The following is a 19,347-nucleotide window of genomic DNA, read 5'->3' as shown; positions in this document are numbered from 1 at the left end:
CTCTCTCTCTCTCTCTCTCTCTCTCTCTCTCTCTCTCTCTCTCTCTCCCACACACACACACACACATCATGAAGGCACATTGGATTTTGGCAAAGATTTTTCTATAATCACATGAGATGGTCATGTGATTTCAGTTAAATCCGTCCATTTATTGACTTCATATATACTGAACCATCCTGGCATCTCTTGGGTAAAGCTAACTTGGCTGTGGTAGATAATCTTTTTTATGAATATCTGTATTCAGTTTTCAAATATTTTATTCAAGGGGTTTTCAGCTAGTCAAAATGCAGAGATGGGTTAACTGTGAGTACCCCAATCCCAGTGGCTGTATCTCCAACAACATACCTAAGGCTCAGAAAACCCGTTGAGGGGGAGGGGGACAGAAAGACTGTAAAAGCCAGAAGACTGGGAAGTCTGCCATGAGATGATGGTTATCAGGAATGACCCATGACATCACAGCAATATGGCTGCGGAAACAAGACGGGAATGATGGCAATCCTAGTAGATTAACATGGAAGGGGTAAGTCTCAGGGGACCTACCTCTAGACAACTATAGACAAGTAACAGCTCGGGAGAGGAGGAAAACTAGGCTTCCCCAGGGGGCTATATAATACCAAGTTGGCAGCCCTGAAATCAGCACAAACAACATTAAGTGCACTCAGCATATTATATTTATTTTATGCACATTTGTCATATGCACAAATATGTTTACATATTTTATGTATAATACATACATAATGATAATAAAAAGTCATGAATTTGAGAGAGGGTAAGGGGGTCATGGGAGGGATTGGAGGGAGGAAATAATGTAACTATTTTAGTTAAAAATTCTTACATTATTAAAAAAGAAAACCCTAACTCCTCATTCATACAATAGTGAAAGACTGAATAGGTTCCACCTCAAGGTTGAAGATGGTTGTGACTCGCAGGGAGAGTGCTTTAGACATGCTGTTTTTGGAGTAAACATCTCTTTGTTGATGGGGATGTAGTGTCACCCTGGGGACACCACTTAAAAATCAGTGGCTCAAGATGTGTATATGGAATGATTTAGTGACTGTTCACAGTATGCTACCATTTCTGTGGTGGGGATCAAACCCAGAGCCTCAAGCATACTAGGCAAGTGCTCTGCCACTGAGCCACATTGCCAGATGTATTATTTCCCTGTCTCTGTGCTTCAACAGTTCTGAGATTATAGACTCAGAATTGTATGGCTAGTTCTGCACGCTAGGCTACATTTCCAACCTGTACTACCTACTTTTAGAGAAAGTTTACTTTTGAAGGAATATGATCTGTGGTGGTTTGAATGAGAAATGTCCCCCCACAGTCTTGGGGACCTGAACACTTGAGTCCCAGTTGGTATGTTTGGGGAGGCTTAGGCGGTGAACTTTTGTTGGTGGAAGTATGTCACTGGGGGCAAGCTTACACGTAAAAAGTAAAGCTGCTTCCTTGACGTTCTCCCTGTGTTTGATGATTCTGGTAAAAAATGCGAGCTCTCAGCCTTGCGTTAAAGTCACCATCCCCATGCCTGCTGCCATACATACCTCTTTGAACCCCTCAACCAAAATAAACTCCCTCTCTTGCTTAAGTTATCTTTGGTCATGGCGGCACTTTCTCATAACAACTGAAAAATAGCGTTATCAATGATCCAATCCCTAATTGTGTTTGTTTTAGATCTGTGCTCTACTGAAATTTAATCTTTGCAAACAGCAAATGTATGGTCAGTGAGGTGGCTAAGTGGGCAAAGGCGCTTGCTTGCCAAGCCTGAGTTGGATTCCTAGAACTCACATAGTGGAAGGGAAAAAGCTATTCTCGCTCCTCCTACCTGTCCGCTGCACCATACCACATACATGCCCACACATCTATAAAGCGCGCGTGCACACAAGGGCGGGGGGGGGGTTGTTTCTGTGGTTCTATGGTTTGGAGACCATATACTTCCATTCACTCCAGGGTTTTAACTACCAGCTAACATCTTTCACAATCTAGTTTCCGCCCTTCTTTTGGCTGAGCATCAAACCTGGCCGAACTCTCTTCCCTGGTAGCAGACTCTTCCCTGGGGCTTTATTTTCCTCCTTGAACTAGCTCTTTGTGTTCCAAGAGCGCACTGTACTTTTAGCCTCCTCTGGCCAGATGCTTCTCTAACGACTTTTCCACCCTCCACTACCTCGGACTCTGGAACCAGACTATAGTGTCTCCAAAAGCCGTTTTAGCGCCCAGCCACTACGAGTTATAGAAGCTCACAACAGGTGTGAGCCAAAGTGCTGGTTTGTTGTCGTTTGGAAGTTTCCCACGTTTTAGTATGATCGTTTGCTCGGCACAGTGTAAAGGGGAGACTCTCAAATCCTCATGTACCCAGTGATTTCCACTCCTAGCCACGAAAATGAGCAGGCGTTTTTAATAACGTAAATCCCAGAGGAAAGTAAATGACCGACCTAGTAAGCGGCTTCCTTCAAACCCAGACAATCTGAGGGTTTTCGGCTTTTTCTGGCCTTAAAGCGGCGGCCTCAAAGAGCGTAATTCACAAGTAAGTGGTGGGCTCTACAAAAGGTCTTTACCACTTTAAGAGCGCCGTGCGTGGACTGCACAGATGTATTCTCGCGAGAGCTTGAGAAGTAGCAGCAATGGCGGCGACTGGAGCAGGTCCTGGCCCCGGAGTGGTCGCCGGCCCTGGTCCAGGAGCAGCTGCAAGTGCCACAACGGCAGAAGACAGAGAGACAGAGCCGGTGGCCTCTGGGGCTGGAGAGGGGCCGTCTGCCGCCCCGGGAGCGGAGCCCAGCTCTGGAGAGGCTGAAAGTGGGTAAGATATCTGCAGCCCAGGAGGACGCGCGAGGGCCCGCCCCTCGTGGAACCCCACGGCTCGCGCCGCTCGGTGCAGCCCTCTGGACCCAGGCCCTAAGGCCAACGGCTCGGCCTGCTCGGTACCCTCCGCGCCCAGCTGGCTGCTTGGCGGGTCGGCTCTGAACTGCACCTCCGACTTCCATCTGCACAAGTGTGAGCCAAGCATGCTTTCCTCTCCCGCCCTTGCACCCCGGAAGACTTAGCTAATCACTCTTCCAATACTAGTTTCTGCTGAAATAACCAAGGAAGGAGACCTCCCTTCATTATTGGGATGGAGGAAATCAATCCTGAGTACACTAGGAAACCCAAACCCGAGTGACTTCCCTCAGGTCGAACTTTAAGCCATGAACACTTCCAGCCTCCTTCCCAGTATTCAGGACTGTTTTCTTGGGCATCCCGTTCAGAACATGCTTAGCCGAAAAAGACATGCTAGGAAGTCCGTCAGTTTTTGGATCAGTGGGTTTTTTTGTTTTGTTTTGAAATAGGTATTTTGATGTTTGGCTTTCTGTTATAGAGATGCAAACTTGGTTGATGTAAGTGGGCTGGAGACAGAATCTTCTAATGGGAAAGATACATTGGTAAGTATTTTTGTAGGCCTTTGAAAGGCAAACTAGGTTTTGTTTTAAATTTTTTAATCTAATTTTTAGAATGTAGTCAGTCAGCCCAAATGATTCTCTGATTGTCCTGCGGCTCCAGGAAGGTGCTGGAGATACTTCAGAAGTGATGGATACGCAGGCGGGCTCTGTGGATGAGGACAATGGGCGGCAGTTGGGAGAGGTCGAGTTGCAGTGTGGAATATGTACAAAGTGGTTCACAGCTGAAACCTTTGGAATAGACACGTCGTGAGTACATTTCGTGGCCTTATAGAGATCTCCTGGAGACATGGCTTAACAGTTAAGAGCACTGGTTGCCCTTCCAAAGACTTAGGTTCGATTCCCAGCATGCAGTGACAGCTCATAGTGGTCAGGGAACCCCAGTTCCAGAGGTGGAAGGGGAAATTAAGTAATTATATCTTAAACTCAAAAAAATTGAGAAGTATTTTTAATATACCCCTCCCCCCCAAATCAATTGGTAGTATTTTGTGCTCACTCATTCAGTGACCAGTATGCTGACTAAGGAATTGTCTCTGTTCCTTTGGCATATTGTTAAGTATTGAGATCAGAGCCCTATTATGTATCAGTGTGGGCATTGTCTTTGCTTTTGAACTTACAATCTGATTGGGAATCAAGTCTATGCAATTAGAAGAGATTATCTAATTGAATTTGAGACAATATATTTTGGGTTTAGTATTTACAGTGGGCAAGGCTTTTTGTCACGACCATTTATTTGAAGGTGTGCTGTTCAGTTGTACTGTTCTTGCCACTATGTGCAAAGCCCTGGGTGGGTCACCATCACTGGAGAGAAATGTTTTTTTGGGTGTTTTGTTTTGTTTGTTTTGTTTTTTGGTTTTTCTAGACAGGGTTTCTCTGTGTAGCCTTGACTGTCCTGGAACTCACTCTGTAGACCATGCTGGCCTCAAACTCAGAAATCCACCTGCCTCTGCCTCCCAAGTGCTGGGATCAAAGGTGTGCACCACCACTGCCCGAGAAAAATGTTTTTAATTTATGAAAAATAATTAGGTGATCAGTGCTTTTCGTGTCTAAAGCTTACTTTGTTTCCTTTCTCATTGCTAATAATGTACCCCAATTGTTATCTTACACTTTTTCTCAGGAGGGAAAAAAAAAATTCTAAACATGTACCTATTATGGCGAACTAAAACTATTATGATTCAGAGTGAAAGGTCTCCTCTTATGTGGAGACCTTTATCTGCTGTTTGACTTAGTGCGGATAACTACTACGTCATTGGCTCTCCAACTATATAGCCCTGGATGGCCTGGAGTACCCTTTATATACCAGTTGGTCTTAAAATTGCAGGAACCCTCTGGTGTTCGAGCCAGTCTTTGTTAATTTTGAGGCCAGGCTGGGCTGTATAGTTGAATATCAGGCCAGCCAGAGCTATACCTTTTAACTTTGTCTTGAAGGGAAAAAATGTGTATTGAGTGGAGCTGGTGGTGCACACCTGTAATTCAAGTACTTAGGAGGCTGAGGCAGGAGGATCACAAGTTTTAGGTTGTATGAACTGTAGCTAATTCTAGACTAGGTCCCTATCTCAGAAAAAGCCAGAGAGTGGGCTAGTGAGATATCTCAGCAGATAGACACTTCTGAGTATACCTCAAGACTTGAATTTGGTCCCTAGAACCATTTGAAGATGAAAGAAGAAAACTAAGTCACAGGATGGCCTCCATGTCCCTGGGATCTGTGCATCTTGGGACATGTGCCTATACATGTATTACGTCTACACATGCTACTACTACTAATAATAAACTTTTTAAAGGAAGGCATAGAAATGTGTTGAGTGGCTCACTAATCTGTGTAATTTGGCCCATCCACAGGTCATGCCTACCTTTTATGACCAACTACAGCTTCCATTGCAATGTGTGCCATCACAGTGGGAATACCTACTTTCTCCGGAAGCAAGCAAGTAAGAACAACTCCAGAGTATTTTAAAGAGCTGATTGTCCCTTGGAAAACAGAAGAGATTAGGGTTGGCACACTTAGGATACCTTTGCCTAAGAGCTGGTTAGGATTAGTTTGGTACTTAGCTCTGCATAACTGCAGTTGTCATTTCAAATCAAGGTATTACTTCATTTGTAGCTGCTGAGATGATTATTTTGTAGACCACTGTCTTGGTCTCTCTACCTGGTGACAGCATATGATACTGACACAAGCAACTCAGAGGAGGAAGGGTGAGGCCTGCAGTTCCGGTTCCACTGCGTCCTGACTTGACAGTGTGTGGCTCACAGCAGCAGCCTCTGAGGGAGCGGCCACACTGACCTCACACTGACAGTATAAGCTCTGCCTGCTGTTTTCTTCTACTCACGCAGTTCAGGACACCCTGTCCAGGAAATAGTGCAGCTCACAGTGGGCAGGCTTTCTCAACTCATATAATCACAATAATCCTCCACAGACAAGCACACAGCCAAACCTGATACAGATAGCCCCTCACTGACACTCTCTTGTTAGGAGGTTTTAGATTATGTCAAACTGAAACTAACCATCACACCATTACACTGAGTATGCTCCTATTGGTAGAAATAGAGATTTACAGAGATGTCTTTTATTTTTTCTGATAGATTTAAAGGAGATGTGCCTTAGTGCTTTGGCGAACTTGACATGGCAGTCTCGGACACAGGATGAGCACCCAAAAACCATGTTCTCCAAAGATAAGGTAGAGCTAATGTCATTGCGATATACTGAAGAATCAAGGGGAACTTCTACATATTCTGTTTAGCAAGCATATTCTTCTGTTCAGTTTTTCTTTTTTTTTTTAAGATTTATTTATGTGAGTACACTGTCACTGTCTTCAGACACACCAGAAGAGGGCACCAGACTCCATTACAGATGGTTGTGAGCCACCATGTGGATGCTGGGAATTGAACTCAGGACCTCTGGAAGAGCAGACAATGCTCTTTACCGCCGAGCCATCTCTCCAGCCCTTCTGCTCAGTTTTTTTTTTTTTTTATGAGTAAATCATGTAGTAGTTACCTTATTTTTTCCACATGTGGAAATTATAATTTTCCAGCTATCTAGTAGATGTCATTTGGCTTAGCTGTTAGTATTATCAACCCTTAAAATAAAACTTGGTTGGCTTTTTGAAGCAAGCAGGTTACCTATCCCATAATTAGGTCTGGTGTAAACCAGTCTCTAGCCTTGGCTGACCTGGAACTGGTAACTGCAAGCTCATAATCTGCTTTAGTCTTTCTGTTTTGCCTTTTTTCAAAAAAACAACAAAAACAACAACAAAAACCACAAAACCCCTCTGTTCTTGATTCTAAGATCACACATGGAACCCTTTACCCTTTCTTATACTATAGGTACGACTGTCTTAGCCTTCCCTAGAAAGAACACAAAGCTGACTGCCTAGTTTCTGACCTCATCCTTGTCCCTGTGGGAAAAAAATTGCTAACTGGCCAGCTGAGGACCATATGAGCAGTAGGCCAGAGTCTGCAGGCAAAAATGGGAAGGACAGGAGCCACTGGGACACTGCTGTGGGGAGTTGTTATTCACTGTTTCAGAGTGCAGACTCTGAACCTCAGTGTGCTGCAAGTCAGCAGGTTCATACAGCCCGTGCTCTCGGCTCTGTCATTCTCCTGTGTTTGAGTTAATATCATGGAGATTTCATTGTGACCCTAAAAGCAGTAATATATAACGGTCCTATAGTCCACTGAATTCCTGACATTCAGTTGTCTCACATTTGACCAGGATAGCTTTGTCACCTTGATAGCCAAAACCTTTAGACATGTCCTCATGAGTTTCTGAACTCCTTGTTTTCTGGGATGACGGCTCATTTTTCCGATTCAACTCCTTTTCTGCACGATAAATGCTTAGAGTTTGGAAGACAATGTCAAGTGGTACGATGTAATGCCTACAGACCAAGGTCAGACACTGTTTCAGTCAGATAAGAGCTGGCAAGCAGGACCACCATCAAAATAGCTGGAAGGGAGCCTGGCAGAGGTGAAGTGCCTGAAAACTTTAAATTCCTGTCATTCTGCTTCTATAGATTGTAAGGAAAGACACAGAACAACTGGTTCTGAGTGATCAGTAATTCTCAATATTAAGAGCAAGAACAGAACTGTACAGAGTAAACTTACAAGGTACAAAGCTCCATCTCAGTTACAAAGAAGAGTGACGTTTCTGTATGTTGTTCAGAAGAAAATGTTCTCAGGACACAGAGACAAAAGCTCAGAATCCACTGATAGCCACAGAAGGGAATATAACTTCTGTGGGTTATAAGTGCTGAATAGCTAAAATCTGTGTATACTCATTTGAAATCTCCGTAATCTATATATACTTGGTTGGTGGGTTGTTGTTTCTTTGAGACAAATTTTTACACTGTTGCCCTGGCCAGGAACTCATAGCCACTTTCCTGCCTTAACTTCCCAAGTGCTGAGATTGTTAAGCATGAGCCACACTCTACAGGCCAAATATTAGTTTGGACAATTGAATATTTCTTCTGTACCTAAAAACTACGGGCAGATTTTTGCTTTGATTGTAATGAAGTCTTTGAAAAGGCGCGCGCGTGTGTGTGTGTGTGTGTGTGTGTGTGTGTGTGTGTGTGTGACTTTGAAGACAGCTATAATTCTTATTATATTTTATTTCCTAAAAATAGGATATTATACCATTTATTGATAAATACTGGGAATGTATGACAACCAGACAGAGACCTGGAAAAATGACTTGGCCCAATAACATTGTCAAAACAATGGTAAGTAAATGAAAACTGAGTAGATACGATCAGTTATGTTGTTTGTAAGCGAAAGTTCTCTTCAGTTTGAAATAATGTAATGGCTGAAACTATGCAAGGAATTTGATATTAATCATTGAATGAAAGAGATACAGGTAGTTATACATTTTAATTTTTTACACAAATTTAGCTAGTTACTGTCTTATGTGAATATCATTCTCTAAGACTGCTTTTATGTGCTGAAACTTGTCTTTTTTTAAGATTTATTTTATACGCATATGTATATGCTTGAGTATATGTATGTGTATCCACGTATATTCAGTGCTCGTGGAGACCAGAAAGGGCCATTGAATTCCCTGGAATTGGAGTTACAGACAGCTTTGAGTCACCTGATACCAAACTAAACCTGGGTCCTCTGGAAAACCAGCACGTGCTCTTAACCACTGAGCCATCCCTCCAGTCCAGCCATCTCTATCCACCACGCTTTTGCAAATTGAATTTTAAATTGAATTTGGATACATTTTTTTCTTTTTTAGTTAGATAAGAAAAGTCTTGTTCTGAGTATTGACTTTAGAAGTAATGAGAGCACTTGGGGAAAAGTCTGCTTAATCCAGGCAAGCGGAGAGAGGAGGGTTGGAGCACTGGCTCTCACTGTCCTGTTTGTTATTGTTAGGTCTCTTGTAGCCCAGGCCTTGAATTCAGTGTGTAGCCAAGGGTGACTGACCTCTGACCTTTCTTTCCCTTCAGAGTGCTAGTACAGTTGTAACTCATGTAACTCATGGTCACTCTTCCTGCCTCAGTGTTCCATGTGCTGGGCTTATGTGTGTGAGCCACCATGCTTGGTGTTCATGTCGTGCTAGGGCTCAGACCCAGGTCTGCATGCATTCTAGGCAAGAACTCTGCCACCCGCGCTGCCTCCCTGCCTGACCAGGCTCTGAGTGCTCTCTCTCACTTGAATTGTTCTGGTCACGTACTGATTTTCTGATAAGAGGAACCTGACGGGGTTTGGAGAATACAGTTAGGAATTGACATTTGCAGTTGGTGAGTGAGTTTCTCTGCACTTGTAAGTAAGATGTTCATTATCACTAAGATACTGTTTCCTTTTAGAGTAAGGAAAGAGATGTGTTCTTGGTAAAGGAACACCCTGATCCAGGAAGCAAAGACCCAGAAGAAGATTACCCCAAATTTGGACTTTTGGATCAGGTACATTAATCTTCCTTCCTAGGATCTCTGTGTCTCTGTCTCTCTTTCTCATCTATGAGGTCCGTGTTTGTGTAGTAGCTGTTGAGCCAGAAGAGGGAGTGGAGCAGAGCCCCAGACACTTGAGTTACAGACAGCAGTGAGCTTCCATGTGGGTGCTGGGGACTTGAACCTGGGACCACTGGGAGAGCAGCAAATGCCCTTAGCCACTGAGCCACCTCTCCATATTGTTTTTTATCAGAAACCTTGTAGGGGTGGTGAAGCACGTGGCTGGAGATTTGGCTGAGTTGATGAGAGTCCTTACCTGGGAGTCGTGGTACACTCATGGTAGTGCACTAAGGAAGTGCAAATAAGGAAGATCTTTGGTTTGAGGCCAGCCTGGGCTATGTGAGGCCTTAACTCAAAAAAAAGTGTTCAAGCACAAAAACATGAGTTCGTGTCCCCAGTTCCCAGGAGTTGGCAGTGATCTTTTTGTCACAAGATCTCACTGTAGCCCAGGTTAGCTTAAACTCATGATCCTTCTTCCTGCCTCAACTTTCCACTTGCTGGGGTTACATGTGTGAGCCGCCATGCCTGGCTCAGGAACCGGTTTTGATTCTGGTTGTTCCTCAGTGTTAGGGCTTACTTTTGTAATTTTTTTTCTAATCTGTTATCTGAGATTCTGCTCCTAAAAGCATTCTTTGTTCTGAAGAAATTTTGGGAGAATCTGTGTTGCTAGAATATTATGGGAAAAAGAAATGTCCATTTTTTTGTTGCAGAGCAAAGGACACATTGGCAACTAAGAAGATTTGCCTTAAAGTGTCTGACTTGCTGCCTCTTTTGAGATGAGATCTGTCAGTGTGGCACAAGCTCAGGACTCTGTCCTCAGCCGCCTTCCCAGACGCTGAGCTGGGGGCTGATTGGCTGCCCATGGAGATTTGAAGAGCTGCAGGGACCTCTCGGTGGTCACTGTGGTAAAATGGACAATGAAAATTCAGACTTCTGTCTCAGAACGGGACAGCTCAGCTGTGTGGGTCACAGTTCCTCTAGAGGGCAGAGTGAGGGGACCTGAGTGTCCTGGCCTGCTGTGCAGCTCTCCCCAACCGGCTGATGGTCAGTTCCCTCCTGGAACCATTCCGACCCTGACTTGAGGCCTGCTACACGCATGCTCCTTTGTGAATTCTTGAGGCATCCGAGTTGAGGACCTTTCTTGCTTTTTATTTAGGCTATGACTTTCATTTTCTGTGCTCTAATTTTGTCCATTTTTGGAGCAGTTGCCAGATTAATTTGCTCATGTGGCCTTTTTTTTACTAGGATATTTCTTCTTCTAGGATCTTAGTAATATTGGTCCTGCTTATGACAACCAGAAACAAAGCAGCGCTGTGTCTGCTAGTGGGAACCTAAATGGTATGTGTTCTAGTATTCGTCAGAAGCTTGTGACTTATGAGAGCCTTGCCTGGAAGTGGGTGTTCTTTAGGAGGAGCCAGACCTGGGTAATTACTAAAATGCTTTTAAATTGGAAACGCAGATTGTAGCAGCTCACTAAACCCGTGGGGAATGATAATGGAAGAGAGCTTTTGTCACTTCCAGCAGTTTGGGCTTACTAGTAGTATTACACACTAGGTCTACACATTAATAGGATGAACTGTGAATTCCTAATTATGCTTACAATGGACGTTAATAAAGTCCATCCACCCAAATTCAATTAAGACTGAAGTGATGCAGATTTTGTGTAAGACAATGTATACTTTGAAGGTTAGACTTCCTGTATTTTCATTAGATTCCAAATCTGTATGATAACAAACATCTAATCTGGGAAAATCATTTGCTTGCCACTCTTTTCCATAGCTCAACAATTGGTTGACAAGTTGCCTTTGTCCGTCTAATTTTTCTTGCCCTGAATATTTCAGCACATTCATCTGTCAGTATTTCTGTATGGATCACCTATTATGGCATTTCCCCCCTTTTTGGTAATCCAGCTAATTAATTAATGGAGGGAATTCTCTTTGTTGCTAATCTAATAAACACTAGGGGCCAGGCAGTAGCTTAGTGGATAGCCGTCCCACGCGTGGCAACGTTCACTAGTTTGTCTTTTAGGATTGGAGCATCTTAACTATATAATGCAGTCCACAGTTAACACTCTTAAGGTGTGTTGGAAATGCGAGTGTATTGTTTCTGTTGTTACACCGTGCTTTCCCTTTGGGACTGTTGATACCTGACAATACATAGTGCCACTTCTGTTCTTACAGGTGGAGCCACTTTGGGAGGTGAATTCCTCTCTGTCTTCTTTCAGCCTCAGACTTAAGTATCTTGTGGTTTGAAGTGCTTTTTGCTGAGCTGTGGTAGACGCTAAACTCCATAATTCTAAAGCATTGTGAAAGTGGTGTGGCGGCACTGACTGTGGAGCTGTAGTTCCCATTCGATGGTGGGAGTCAAAGCTTGACGCTGTCATATTCTGCCAACATGGCCAGCCAACAGTCCCGTCAGTGTTGCCTACTCTGCTCAAGCAGCGCCAAATGGCAGTAGAGGATTTGGCAGGCTTTTGATTAATAATCATGTCATCATAATTTTTTAACATTAACCTTTTATGAGCTGTATGAATAGCAGCCAGGTTCATAAAAGGACATTGTGCATTAATCTGGTACTGTGTGTGCAGAATATGACCTGCTCTCTGTGTCCTTATTCTTTTTATTACAGCAGAGCTGCTGGTAATCTCCAAGCTTGTCCCAAATTTACACATAGCAGCACTCCATGCAGTCGTTTACATAAAGGTGTTTTCCTGCAGTTCAGGGACCATTTTCTGGAAAGAGGAAAGCAAACTGAGAGGAATAATTGAAATGAAAACAAAAAAAACCTTACAAAGTAGTTCAAAACACATTAGGCAATATTCCTGGTGGTCTGAATGTGTACAAGTGTTGTAATATAAAATATATGAATTGTTTGATTTGCCGTTAACTCCACAAACCAGGTTAATGTGTAACCTATTGAATTCATTGGCACAGTTATTGATATGGAACTAAAAATTGCGTACTAAATTTAAAGCTTCTGACCTTTCATATGTATAACCATGATAAATTTACAAACACTGGAGAGAAACACCTTTTTAGTATTTCTGTTTTTGTTTCCGATGTTTGGTGTACTTTTGTCTTGTTGGATATTCGAGTGCTTTCTGTAGATAATGCCTTTCTATGTTTATAAAATACATTATGCAGTTGAAGCAAGTAGACATTGGCCTTCAGTAAGGACATTCTTATTGATGTTTGTATTAAGTGGTGAGTAAGCACAGTCCATGCAGTGTTTTCATTCTTTTTAGCTGTGGGTGCTTGGAGTTTGGGTACAGATGCATTTGTGTCACAACCTTTTAAAGTACCATTGGGTACAGTCCATTAAGAAAGGGCTGGAAAGATGACTTACCTAGTAAAGGCACTTGCTGCAAGCCTGGCAACTTTAGTTAATCCCTGGAACCCATGTAAAGTACAGAAGTAACTCTACAGAGTTCTCCTGATCTCCACATACACGTTTATTAATTGATTGATTATCTATTTATTTATTTGTTTATTCAAGGAAGGAAGGAAGGTTGAAGATGTAACTCGGATATCAGGTGTACTAGATTCATGTGACCTTACTATCTGAACGTTGGCCCAGGATTTTGGCAATGAGATATAGCTAATCCTTTGAAAACCAGGCTAAAATCTGTATAGGTCAAGAAGAAAACTGTCTGATGTTACACAAATGCACATTGGGAATGGTAGTCGTCATGGACTTTGAGTGCCCTTATGCCTCTGTAGTGGCTCTGTGAAAATGATCTGCCTTCTCTTCAAAGGGGGGATCGCAGCAGGAAGCAGTGGGAAAGGAAGAGGAGCCAAGCGTAAGCAGCAGGATGGAGGAACAACGGGGACCACCAAGAAGGCCAGAAGGTGTGATCATCCCACTCCACCCCACTTAGTCCCTGGGTATTGGCTGTGGGCAAAATTCACTGAAAGGGAAAGAACCGTATTCTTAGGTTTGTTTGCTTGTTTTTGATGAGTCCTGAGCCCCTGGTAAGACAAACCAACTTCAAGTGAGGTCTTCTCTTTTATGAACTTATTACTATAAAATAGATTCTTGCTCTAGGAATACAGCTCAGTGGTAGAGGGCATGTTTGACATGGTGAGGCCCCAGGTTGAATTCCCAGCATTGAAACAACAAACAGCAGTCCTAATAACAGTGTTTTCTGTTCTGAGGAATAAAGTTCTCTTATTAGATCTGAGGTTAGATAGGGGCGAGGAAATAAAGCTTACTAAATTGTTAGCTCCTTAAAGTCCTGTCTCTCCTTTCTCATGTCTCTTCCTTTCCCTTTGTCCAAAGCTGAGGTGATGATGTTCAGATCACTTCTGGTTTAGACTGGCAACTGAGAGTTGTAGCAGGATCTTTATTCTGCTACATTGTATTCACAGTGGAGCTCAGTGATTAGGCAGTAGAAGAGGAGGTGGAGCTGGGAGAAGAAGAAAGGGGAGGGGAGAAAAACAGGAAGGGGAGGAGAAGAAGGAGGCTATGGACCATGGAGAACCACGGATGGGTCGAAAGCTGTCCTGGGTAGCAACTTCTATCAAAAGGTTAGATATTGGGTAACAACTCTAATTGTGTGGGCATCTTGTTGATTGAGCATTTCTAAATATATAAAATCCTTTAGATAATCATTAAGCTTTAAGAGTCTTCATTCTACCCAGGTACTGTGAGAATGACAGATATTGTCTGGGGTTCAGAGGAGCTTTGTGGGTGCAGTGTGGTGGATTGGCAGATCTATCCCCCACGCTGTTGTCTTGGGGGTCTAGTTGCACGCCTCGCCTCTGGCTGCTTCTAGCTGTGGCGTGCATCTAGTGCGGAACATGTCGGCCAGAGCTAAGCAGAACCGCCCCACCAATTAGATAGCCGGCCCGCCCTGCGGCATTTTCTAAATATCTCTTGAAACAGTAAATCTCCTGCCTCCAGGTTTCTGTCCCTTGGTTTATATACTGAGTGAAATAAAGAGAGCTGGAGATGTGTATGGCTCAGTTTCCAGACTGAATGGACTGAATAGGCCTGGATAGATATGGCTTAGTTGGTAGAGTTCTTTCTAACATATGCAGGTCCCTGGGTTTGATCCCCAGAATTTGATCCTGGATGAACAAGGGATGATAGCACATGCCTGTAATCCTTATATTGGGAAGGCAGCAGTAGGAGGGTCAGAGTTTCCAGGTCATCCTTGGCTACTTCGTGAGCTGGAGGCCAACCTGGGATTCATGCTATCTCAAAAGTTAAGTAAAATGGAGGCTGGAGATAAGACTGGTTAAAGCCGGGCAGTGATGGGCACGCCTTTAATCCCAGCACTTGGGAGGCAGAGACAAGCGGATTTCTGAGTTCAAGGCCAGCCTGGTCTACAGCGTGAGTTCCAGGACAGCCAGGGCTACACAGAGAAACCTTGACTGTGGTTAAAAGCACTTGTTGCTCTTGTAGAGGACCTGGATTTGGTTCCTAGCACCTACAAGGTGACTCACAACCACCTGTAATTAAAGTTCCAGGGGATCTGATGTGCTCTTCTGGCATCAACGGACACCAGACACATGTATGGTACATAAATATGCATATCAGCCAAGCATATCCATAAAGTAAAAACAAGTCTCTAAGAAATGAAATAAAATAAATGCTAAAAGAAAGCAGCCTGCATTCGCCCTGTTTCTCCTGTGCCTTCCTCCCTTCATAGAACCGTTCAGTTTGTACTTACAGACAGTACATGTGTAAAGATTCCCTAGAAGTTAGTTGTCAGTCCCTACAAACTACAAGTAGTTTAACCAAATATTTGTGCGGGGTGGGGTGGGGGTGGGGGTGTCAGGTGATTAATTGAAGTTAAATGAAGCTTTTTTTTTTCCCCCTTCAAAATGAAGCTTTTGCTGTAAAGTTGCATGTGTTCTATCAGGAACAACAAGCCAGAGCCTTTCTTATAGGCCAGAACACAGGTAAACTGGAGAGGGAGGGCTCTGTGTCTTCATTTTGTTTCTCTTTTTTTCAGTGACCCTTTATTTTCTGCTCAGCGTCTCCCCCCTCATGGCTACCCTCTGGAACATCCATTTAACAAAGATGGCTATCGGTATATCCTAGCTGAGCCCGATCCTCATGCCCCTGACCCGGAGAAGCTTGAACTTGACTGCTGGGCGGGAAAACCAATTCCTGGAGACCTCTACAGAGCCTGCTTATACGAGCGAGTCTTGCTAGCCCTACATGACCGAGGTGTGTAGGTGGTAATGATCATTTAGGAATTGTGCTGCTTAGGTTTTTTGTTCTGGGAAGAGGGAATCCGAACCAAGACAATGCCTCCATCAGATTGGCCTCTGGATAATCTGTAAGGCGTTTTCTTGATTGATAATTGATATGGAAGGGCCCAGCCCCCTGGAGTTGAAGCTATCCGTGGTTCTGGGCTATATAAGAAAGCAACTTGAACAAACTGTGGAGAGCAAGCCAGGAAGCAACATTCCTCAATGGTTTCTGCTTTAGTTTATGTGCTGCCTTCCCTCAGTGATTGACTGTGATGTGGAAGTGCACACTGAAATATAAACCCTTCTCAAATTGCTTTTGGTCGTGATGCTTCTCACAGCAATAGCAATCGGCCCCTGGACTGAAGTACTGCTGTGAGGCTGACTGCGTTGGGGGAGATAGTACAAGGGTTTAGAACTTGGGGCTGGAAGAGCCATCAGAGTGCAGAGCTAGCAGGTTGCTGAATGGGAGCTTGGATGCTAATGCCAAGAGCAGTGTGGCCAGGAAGATGCAGCTTCCGTTGTCGTGTGGCCGCTGGGGTTGAGAAGTCATAAAGAGAAGCCGAGGCTTAGCACCATGTGCAGGATTGCAGTCCCTACAAAGGACAGTTGAGGCTGCTGGGGAAGGTGCAGCTCAGTTGCAGTGGATGGTGCGGGATCCTGGAGGGGCCAGCACAGCAGCAGTGTGGAGTGGAGCCTGTCTGATCCTAAGGGGTGTGGCAGACGTGCTGTAAGTGACAGAGCCAGAGACGTGGGACTACCAAGCCCGTTGCAGTCCCAGACACTGGACACTTATACTTGGTATTTGTCATAGCAGTAGAAATGTAACTAGGTCAGCCAAGATCCCTTTGTAATAAGCTGTTCTCAAGAGCTTGTCTTCTCGCACAAGACCTGCATTGAAACTTCTTTCACGGTAATGTCTCATGACCAATCATTCTCACTAAGTACAACTTTAAAATTTGCACCATTTCAGTACACCCACACAGGAACTGAGCTTTCCACACATAAACGCTGTGGGAGAGAAACTCCAACCACATCCAAACCATAGCAGGTATGCTCACATTAGTGGGGCTCAGTGCCTCCAGAGGACCTTGTAGGGGAGAGGAGGACTAACCTGCACATACATCTGTAGCCCTGGTGAATTCATAGTAACGCTTGGAACTCCAGCCAAATACCACAGGATACACATGGCCTTCACAGATACAAGTATTCTCCTGTCTCTTTTATACACGAAGGACAGCATCCTGTAATCTTCCCATTTTCTGTATACTGGTTCATACCAATTGAAAAACTAGTACTCTTTTGTTGTTTTGAGTTTTTTGTTTTTCAGAACAGGGTTTCACTGTGTAGCCCTGGCTATCCTGGAACTTATAGACCAGGCTGGCCTCAAACTCAAGAGATTCTCTTGCCTCTGCCTCCTCAGTGCTAGGATTAAAGACATAGACCACCACCTACAATTCTTATTTTAATTTGGGTATATAGGTATGTGTATCTGTGAGAATATGCCATAAGTGTTCATGGAGGCCAGAAGATGACTCGGATCCCCTGAAACTGGAGCTATAGACAGTTGTGAACTGCCTGATGTAGGTGTTGGAATTAAACTCACGTCCTTGGGAAGAATGCTCTTAGCTACTGAGCCACTTCCTCTGCCCTGGTTTTCCTTTGTAGTAGCTTCATAAGTACTCCAAAATAGTCCCTAAAGCAAGTGATTTGAGAAAGCTGTCATCTTGTAGGGCAGCTGGTTGTCATCTTGTCTGAAGTTGGTCGGTCACTTCAACTTGATTGAAGAATTAAGCCAAGGTACCTTGAGCTTGAGCGTGCTCAACACACAGCCAAACACTGAGTCTTCAACATTTCCAGTTACTTCAACTGGGCATGGTGGCACATACATACAATTCCAACTCTCTGGATGCCCAGTCAGGAGTATTGCCATAAATTTGAGGCCATATAGTGCATACCTGGCTCTCCCAGAGCTGTGTTGCAAGATCCTGTCTAAAACAAAGTGTCACTCAGTCCCTCCCACACTCGAGTGGAGTGGTTTGAACTGTCTCTGGAAAGAACTGGTTCTCCTTTAAAGATCTTACATCTTTATAGAACCAGCATGTAGTCAACAGTCAGAAAATGTGCATCTCGCTTCTGCCAGTTCTCAGATGTACGTGGATCTCCTGTTTCCTCCTGCACTACAGTCTCCCTGAGGATCAGTTTCTGGGTTTGAATGTTGTAGTGATAGACAGTAGCATTTATAGAAACCGGCAGCCGGGCAGTGGTGATGCCTTTGATCCCAGCACTTGGGAGGCAGAGGCAGGCGGATTTCTGCGTTCGAGGCCAGCCTGGTCTACAGAGTGAGTTCCAGGACAGGCAGAGCTACACAGAGAAACCCTGTCTCGGAAAAACAAAAAAACAAAAAACAAAAAAACAAACAGAAGGGACTCTTGCTGCTATAAACACTTAATAATTCTTGCCTTTTTCCTTCTTTATAATTTTTTTTTTAATTTGTTTTGAGACAGGGTCTCACTATATCACTCTGGCTGTCCAGGAACTCGAAGAGATCAGCCTGCCTCTGCCTCCAGAGTGCTGAGATCAAAGCTGTGCCCCCATGCCAACTCTTTTGGGTCCCTTTTTATAATCTTGCAGGACAAGGGACTTGGGTCTCTTAAGTCCCTCAAATAACTACTGACCTTTGACTTCTTCCCACTCCAGCTCCCCAGTTAAAGATCTCTGACGACCGGCTGACCGTGGTTGGAGAGAAGGGCTACTCTATGGTACGGGCCTCTCATGGGGTACGGAAAGGGGCCTGGTACTTTGAAATCACTGTGGATGAGATGCCACCAGATACCGCTGCCAGGCTGGGCTGGTCCCAGCCCTTAGGTAAGCTGGGAGAATTATAGGCCTCGCAGCAGGGTAATTGGCTTGGGGGTTACCAGATCATGGTCTTAAAATTAAATTCTTGAAGCTGAAGCCAGTTTGGAACTTTTAAAATACTGTGAGAGAGAGAGTTTGTAAGCAGTTTGCAAAATTGACCAAAAATATGTACAAAGAAAAGTAGAACTGTTTTTTCTTTAACAAAGCAGTTAACTTATAGCCGTCCTCTGATTTTCATGTCTCTTTTCATTGGGACAGGTAACCTTCAAGCTCCCTTAGGTTATGATAAATTTAGCTATTCTTGGCGGAGCAAAAAAGGAACCAAGTTTCACCAGTCTATTGGCAAACACTACTCGTCTGGCTATGGACAAGGAGATGTCTTAGGGTTTTATATCAACCTTCCTGAAGATACAGAGACAGCCAAGTCCTTGCCAGATACTTACAAAGATAAGGTGAGATGGTCCTCCTTCCATGGCACTCTAGCTGTTGTCAGTGCCTGTAGCTATTGCTTGTCTTTGGGATGGTGACCCCCGGTGTGTGTGCTTTCCTATTTTTTGATCTGAACATTTTCAGATGTAGTTCTTGAATAGTCACCTAAATTCTACCATTAACATGTTAACAATTAATTACATTCTTGTAATTTCCTCAATATGTATTTCAGGAAATGTATCGTTAGCCATATTTCAACTTTGTTTACATACGTATGTGTAAATGTATATGTATCTATGTGTGTGTCAATTTTTAAATAAAACATAGACTTTAAGATTTGTCAGGTACAGAATTTTTTTCCACATTAAAAAAAAGGATTTTAGTGTTGAGAATGAATCCTGGGCCTTCTGCATGCTAGGCTGGCACCTCAGCACTCAGCCACATTCTACCCTCTTCCTCCCTCCCTCCCTCCCTCCCTCCCTCCCTCCC

General features: G+C 43.9%; 1 protein-coding gene across 2 annotated transcripts in view; it reads left to right on the top strand.

Annotated features, from left to right (window-relative positions):
* The first annotated feature begins 2,618 nt into the window (after nucleotides 1-2,618).
* Nucleotides 2,619-19,347, top strand: part of Ash2l (ASH2 like, histone lysine methyltransferase complex subunit) — a 22,158-nt gene continuing 5,429 nt past the window's right edge. Inside the window, exons 1-13 of one of the 2 annotated variants that reach the window (XM_028768216.1) lie at nucleotides 2,619-2,794; nucleotides 3,350-3,413; nucleotides 3,532-3,677; nucleotides 5,268-5,356; nucleotides 6,009-6,103; nucleotides 8,045-8,140; nucleotides 9,227-9,322; nucleotides 10,630-10,705; nucleotides 11,548-11,565; nucleotides 13,122-13,215; nucleotides 15,327-15,544; nucleotides 18,268-18,435; nucleotides 18,688-18,881. In XM_028768216.1, coding sequence (XP_028624049.1) covers nucleotides 2,619-2,794; nucleotides 3,350-3,413; nucleotides 3,532-3,677; nucleotides 5,268-5,356; nucleotides 6,009-6,103; nucleotides 8,045-8,140; nucleotides 9,227-9,322; nucleotides 10,630-10,705; nucleotides 11,548-11,565; nucleotides 13,122-13,215; nucleotides 15,327-15,544; nucleotides 18,268-18,435; nucleotides 18,688-18,881 — 1,530 coding nt within the window. The remainder of the gene's footprint in view (nucleotides 2,795-3,349; nucleotides 3,414-3,531; nucleotides 3,678-5,267; nucleotides 5,357-6,008; nucleotides 6,104-8,044; nucleotides 8,141-9,226; nucleotides 9,323-10,629; nucleotides 10,706-11,547; nucleotides 11,566-13,121; nucleotides 13,216-15,326; nucleotides 15,545-18,267; nucleotides 18,436-18,687; nucleotides 18,882-19,347) is intronic. The other variant, XM_028768217.1, reaches the window with a different exon arrangement.

The sequence above is a fragment of the Grammomys surdaster genome, unplaced genomic scaffold (genome assembly GCF_004785775.1).
Source record: "Grammomys surdaster isolate TR1022 unplaced genomic scaffold, NIH_TR_1.0 185, whole genome shotgun sequence".
NCBI classification, from domain to species: Eukaryota; Metazoa; Chordata; class Mammalia; order Rodentia; family Muridae; genus Grammomys; species Grammomys surdaster.
Note: the sequence above shows the minus strand (reverse complement) of the source record. Positions and strands in the feature narration are given on the sequence as shown.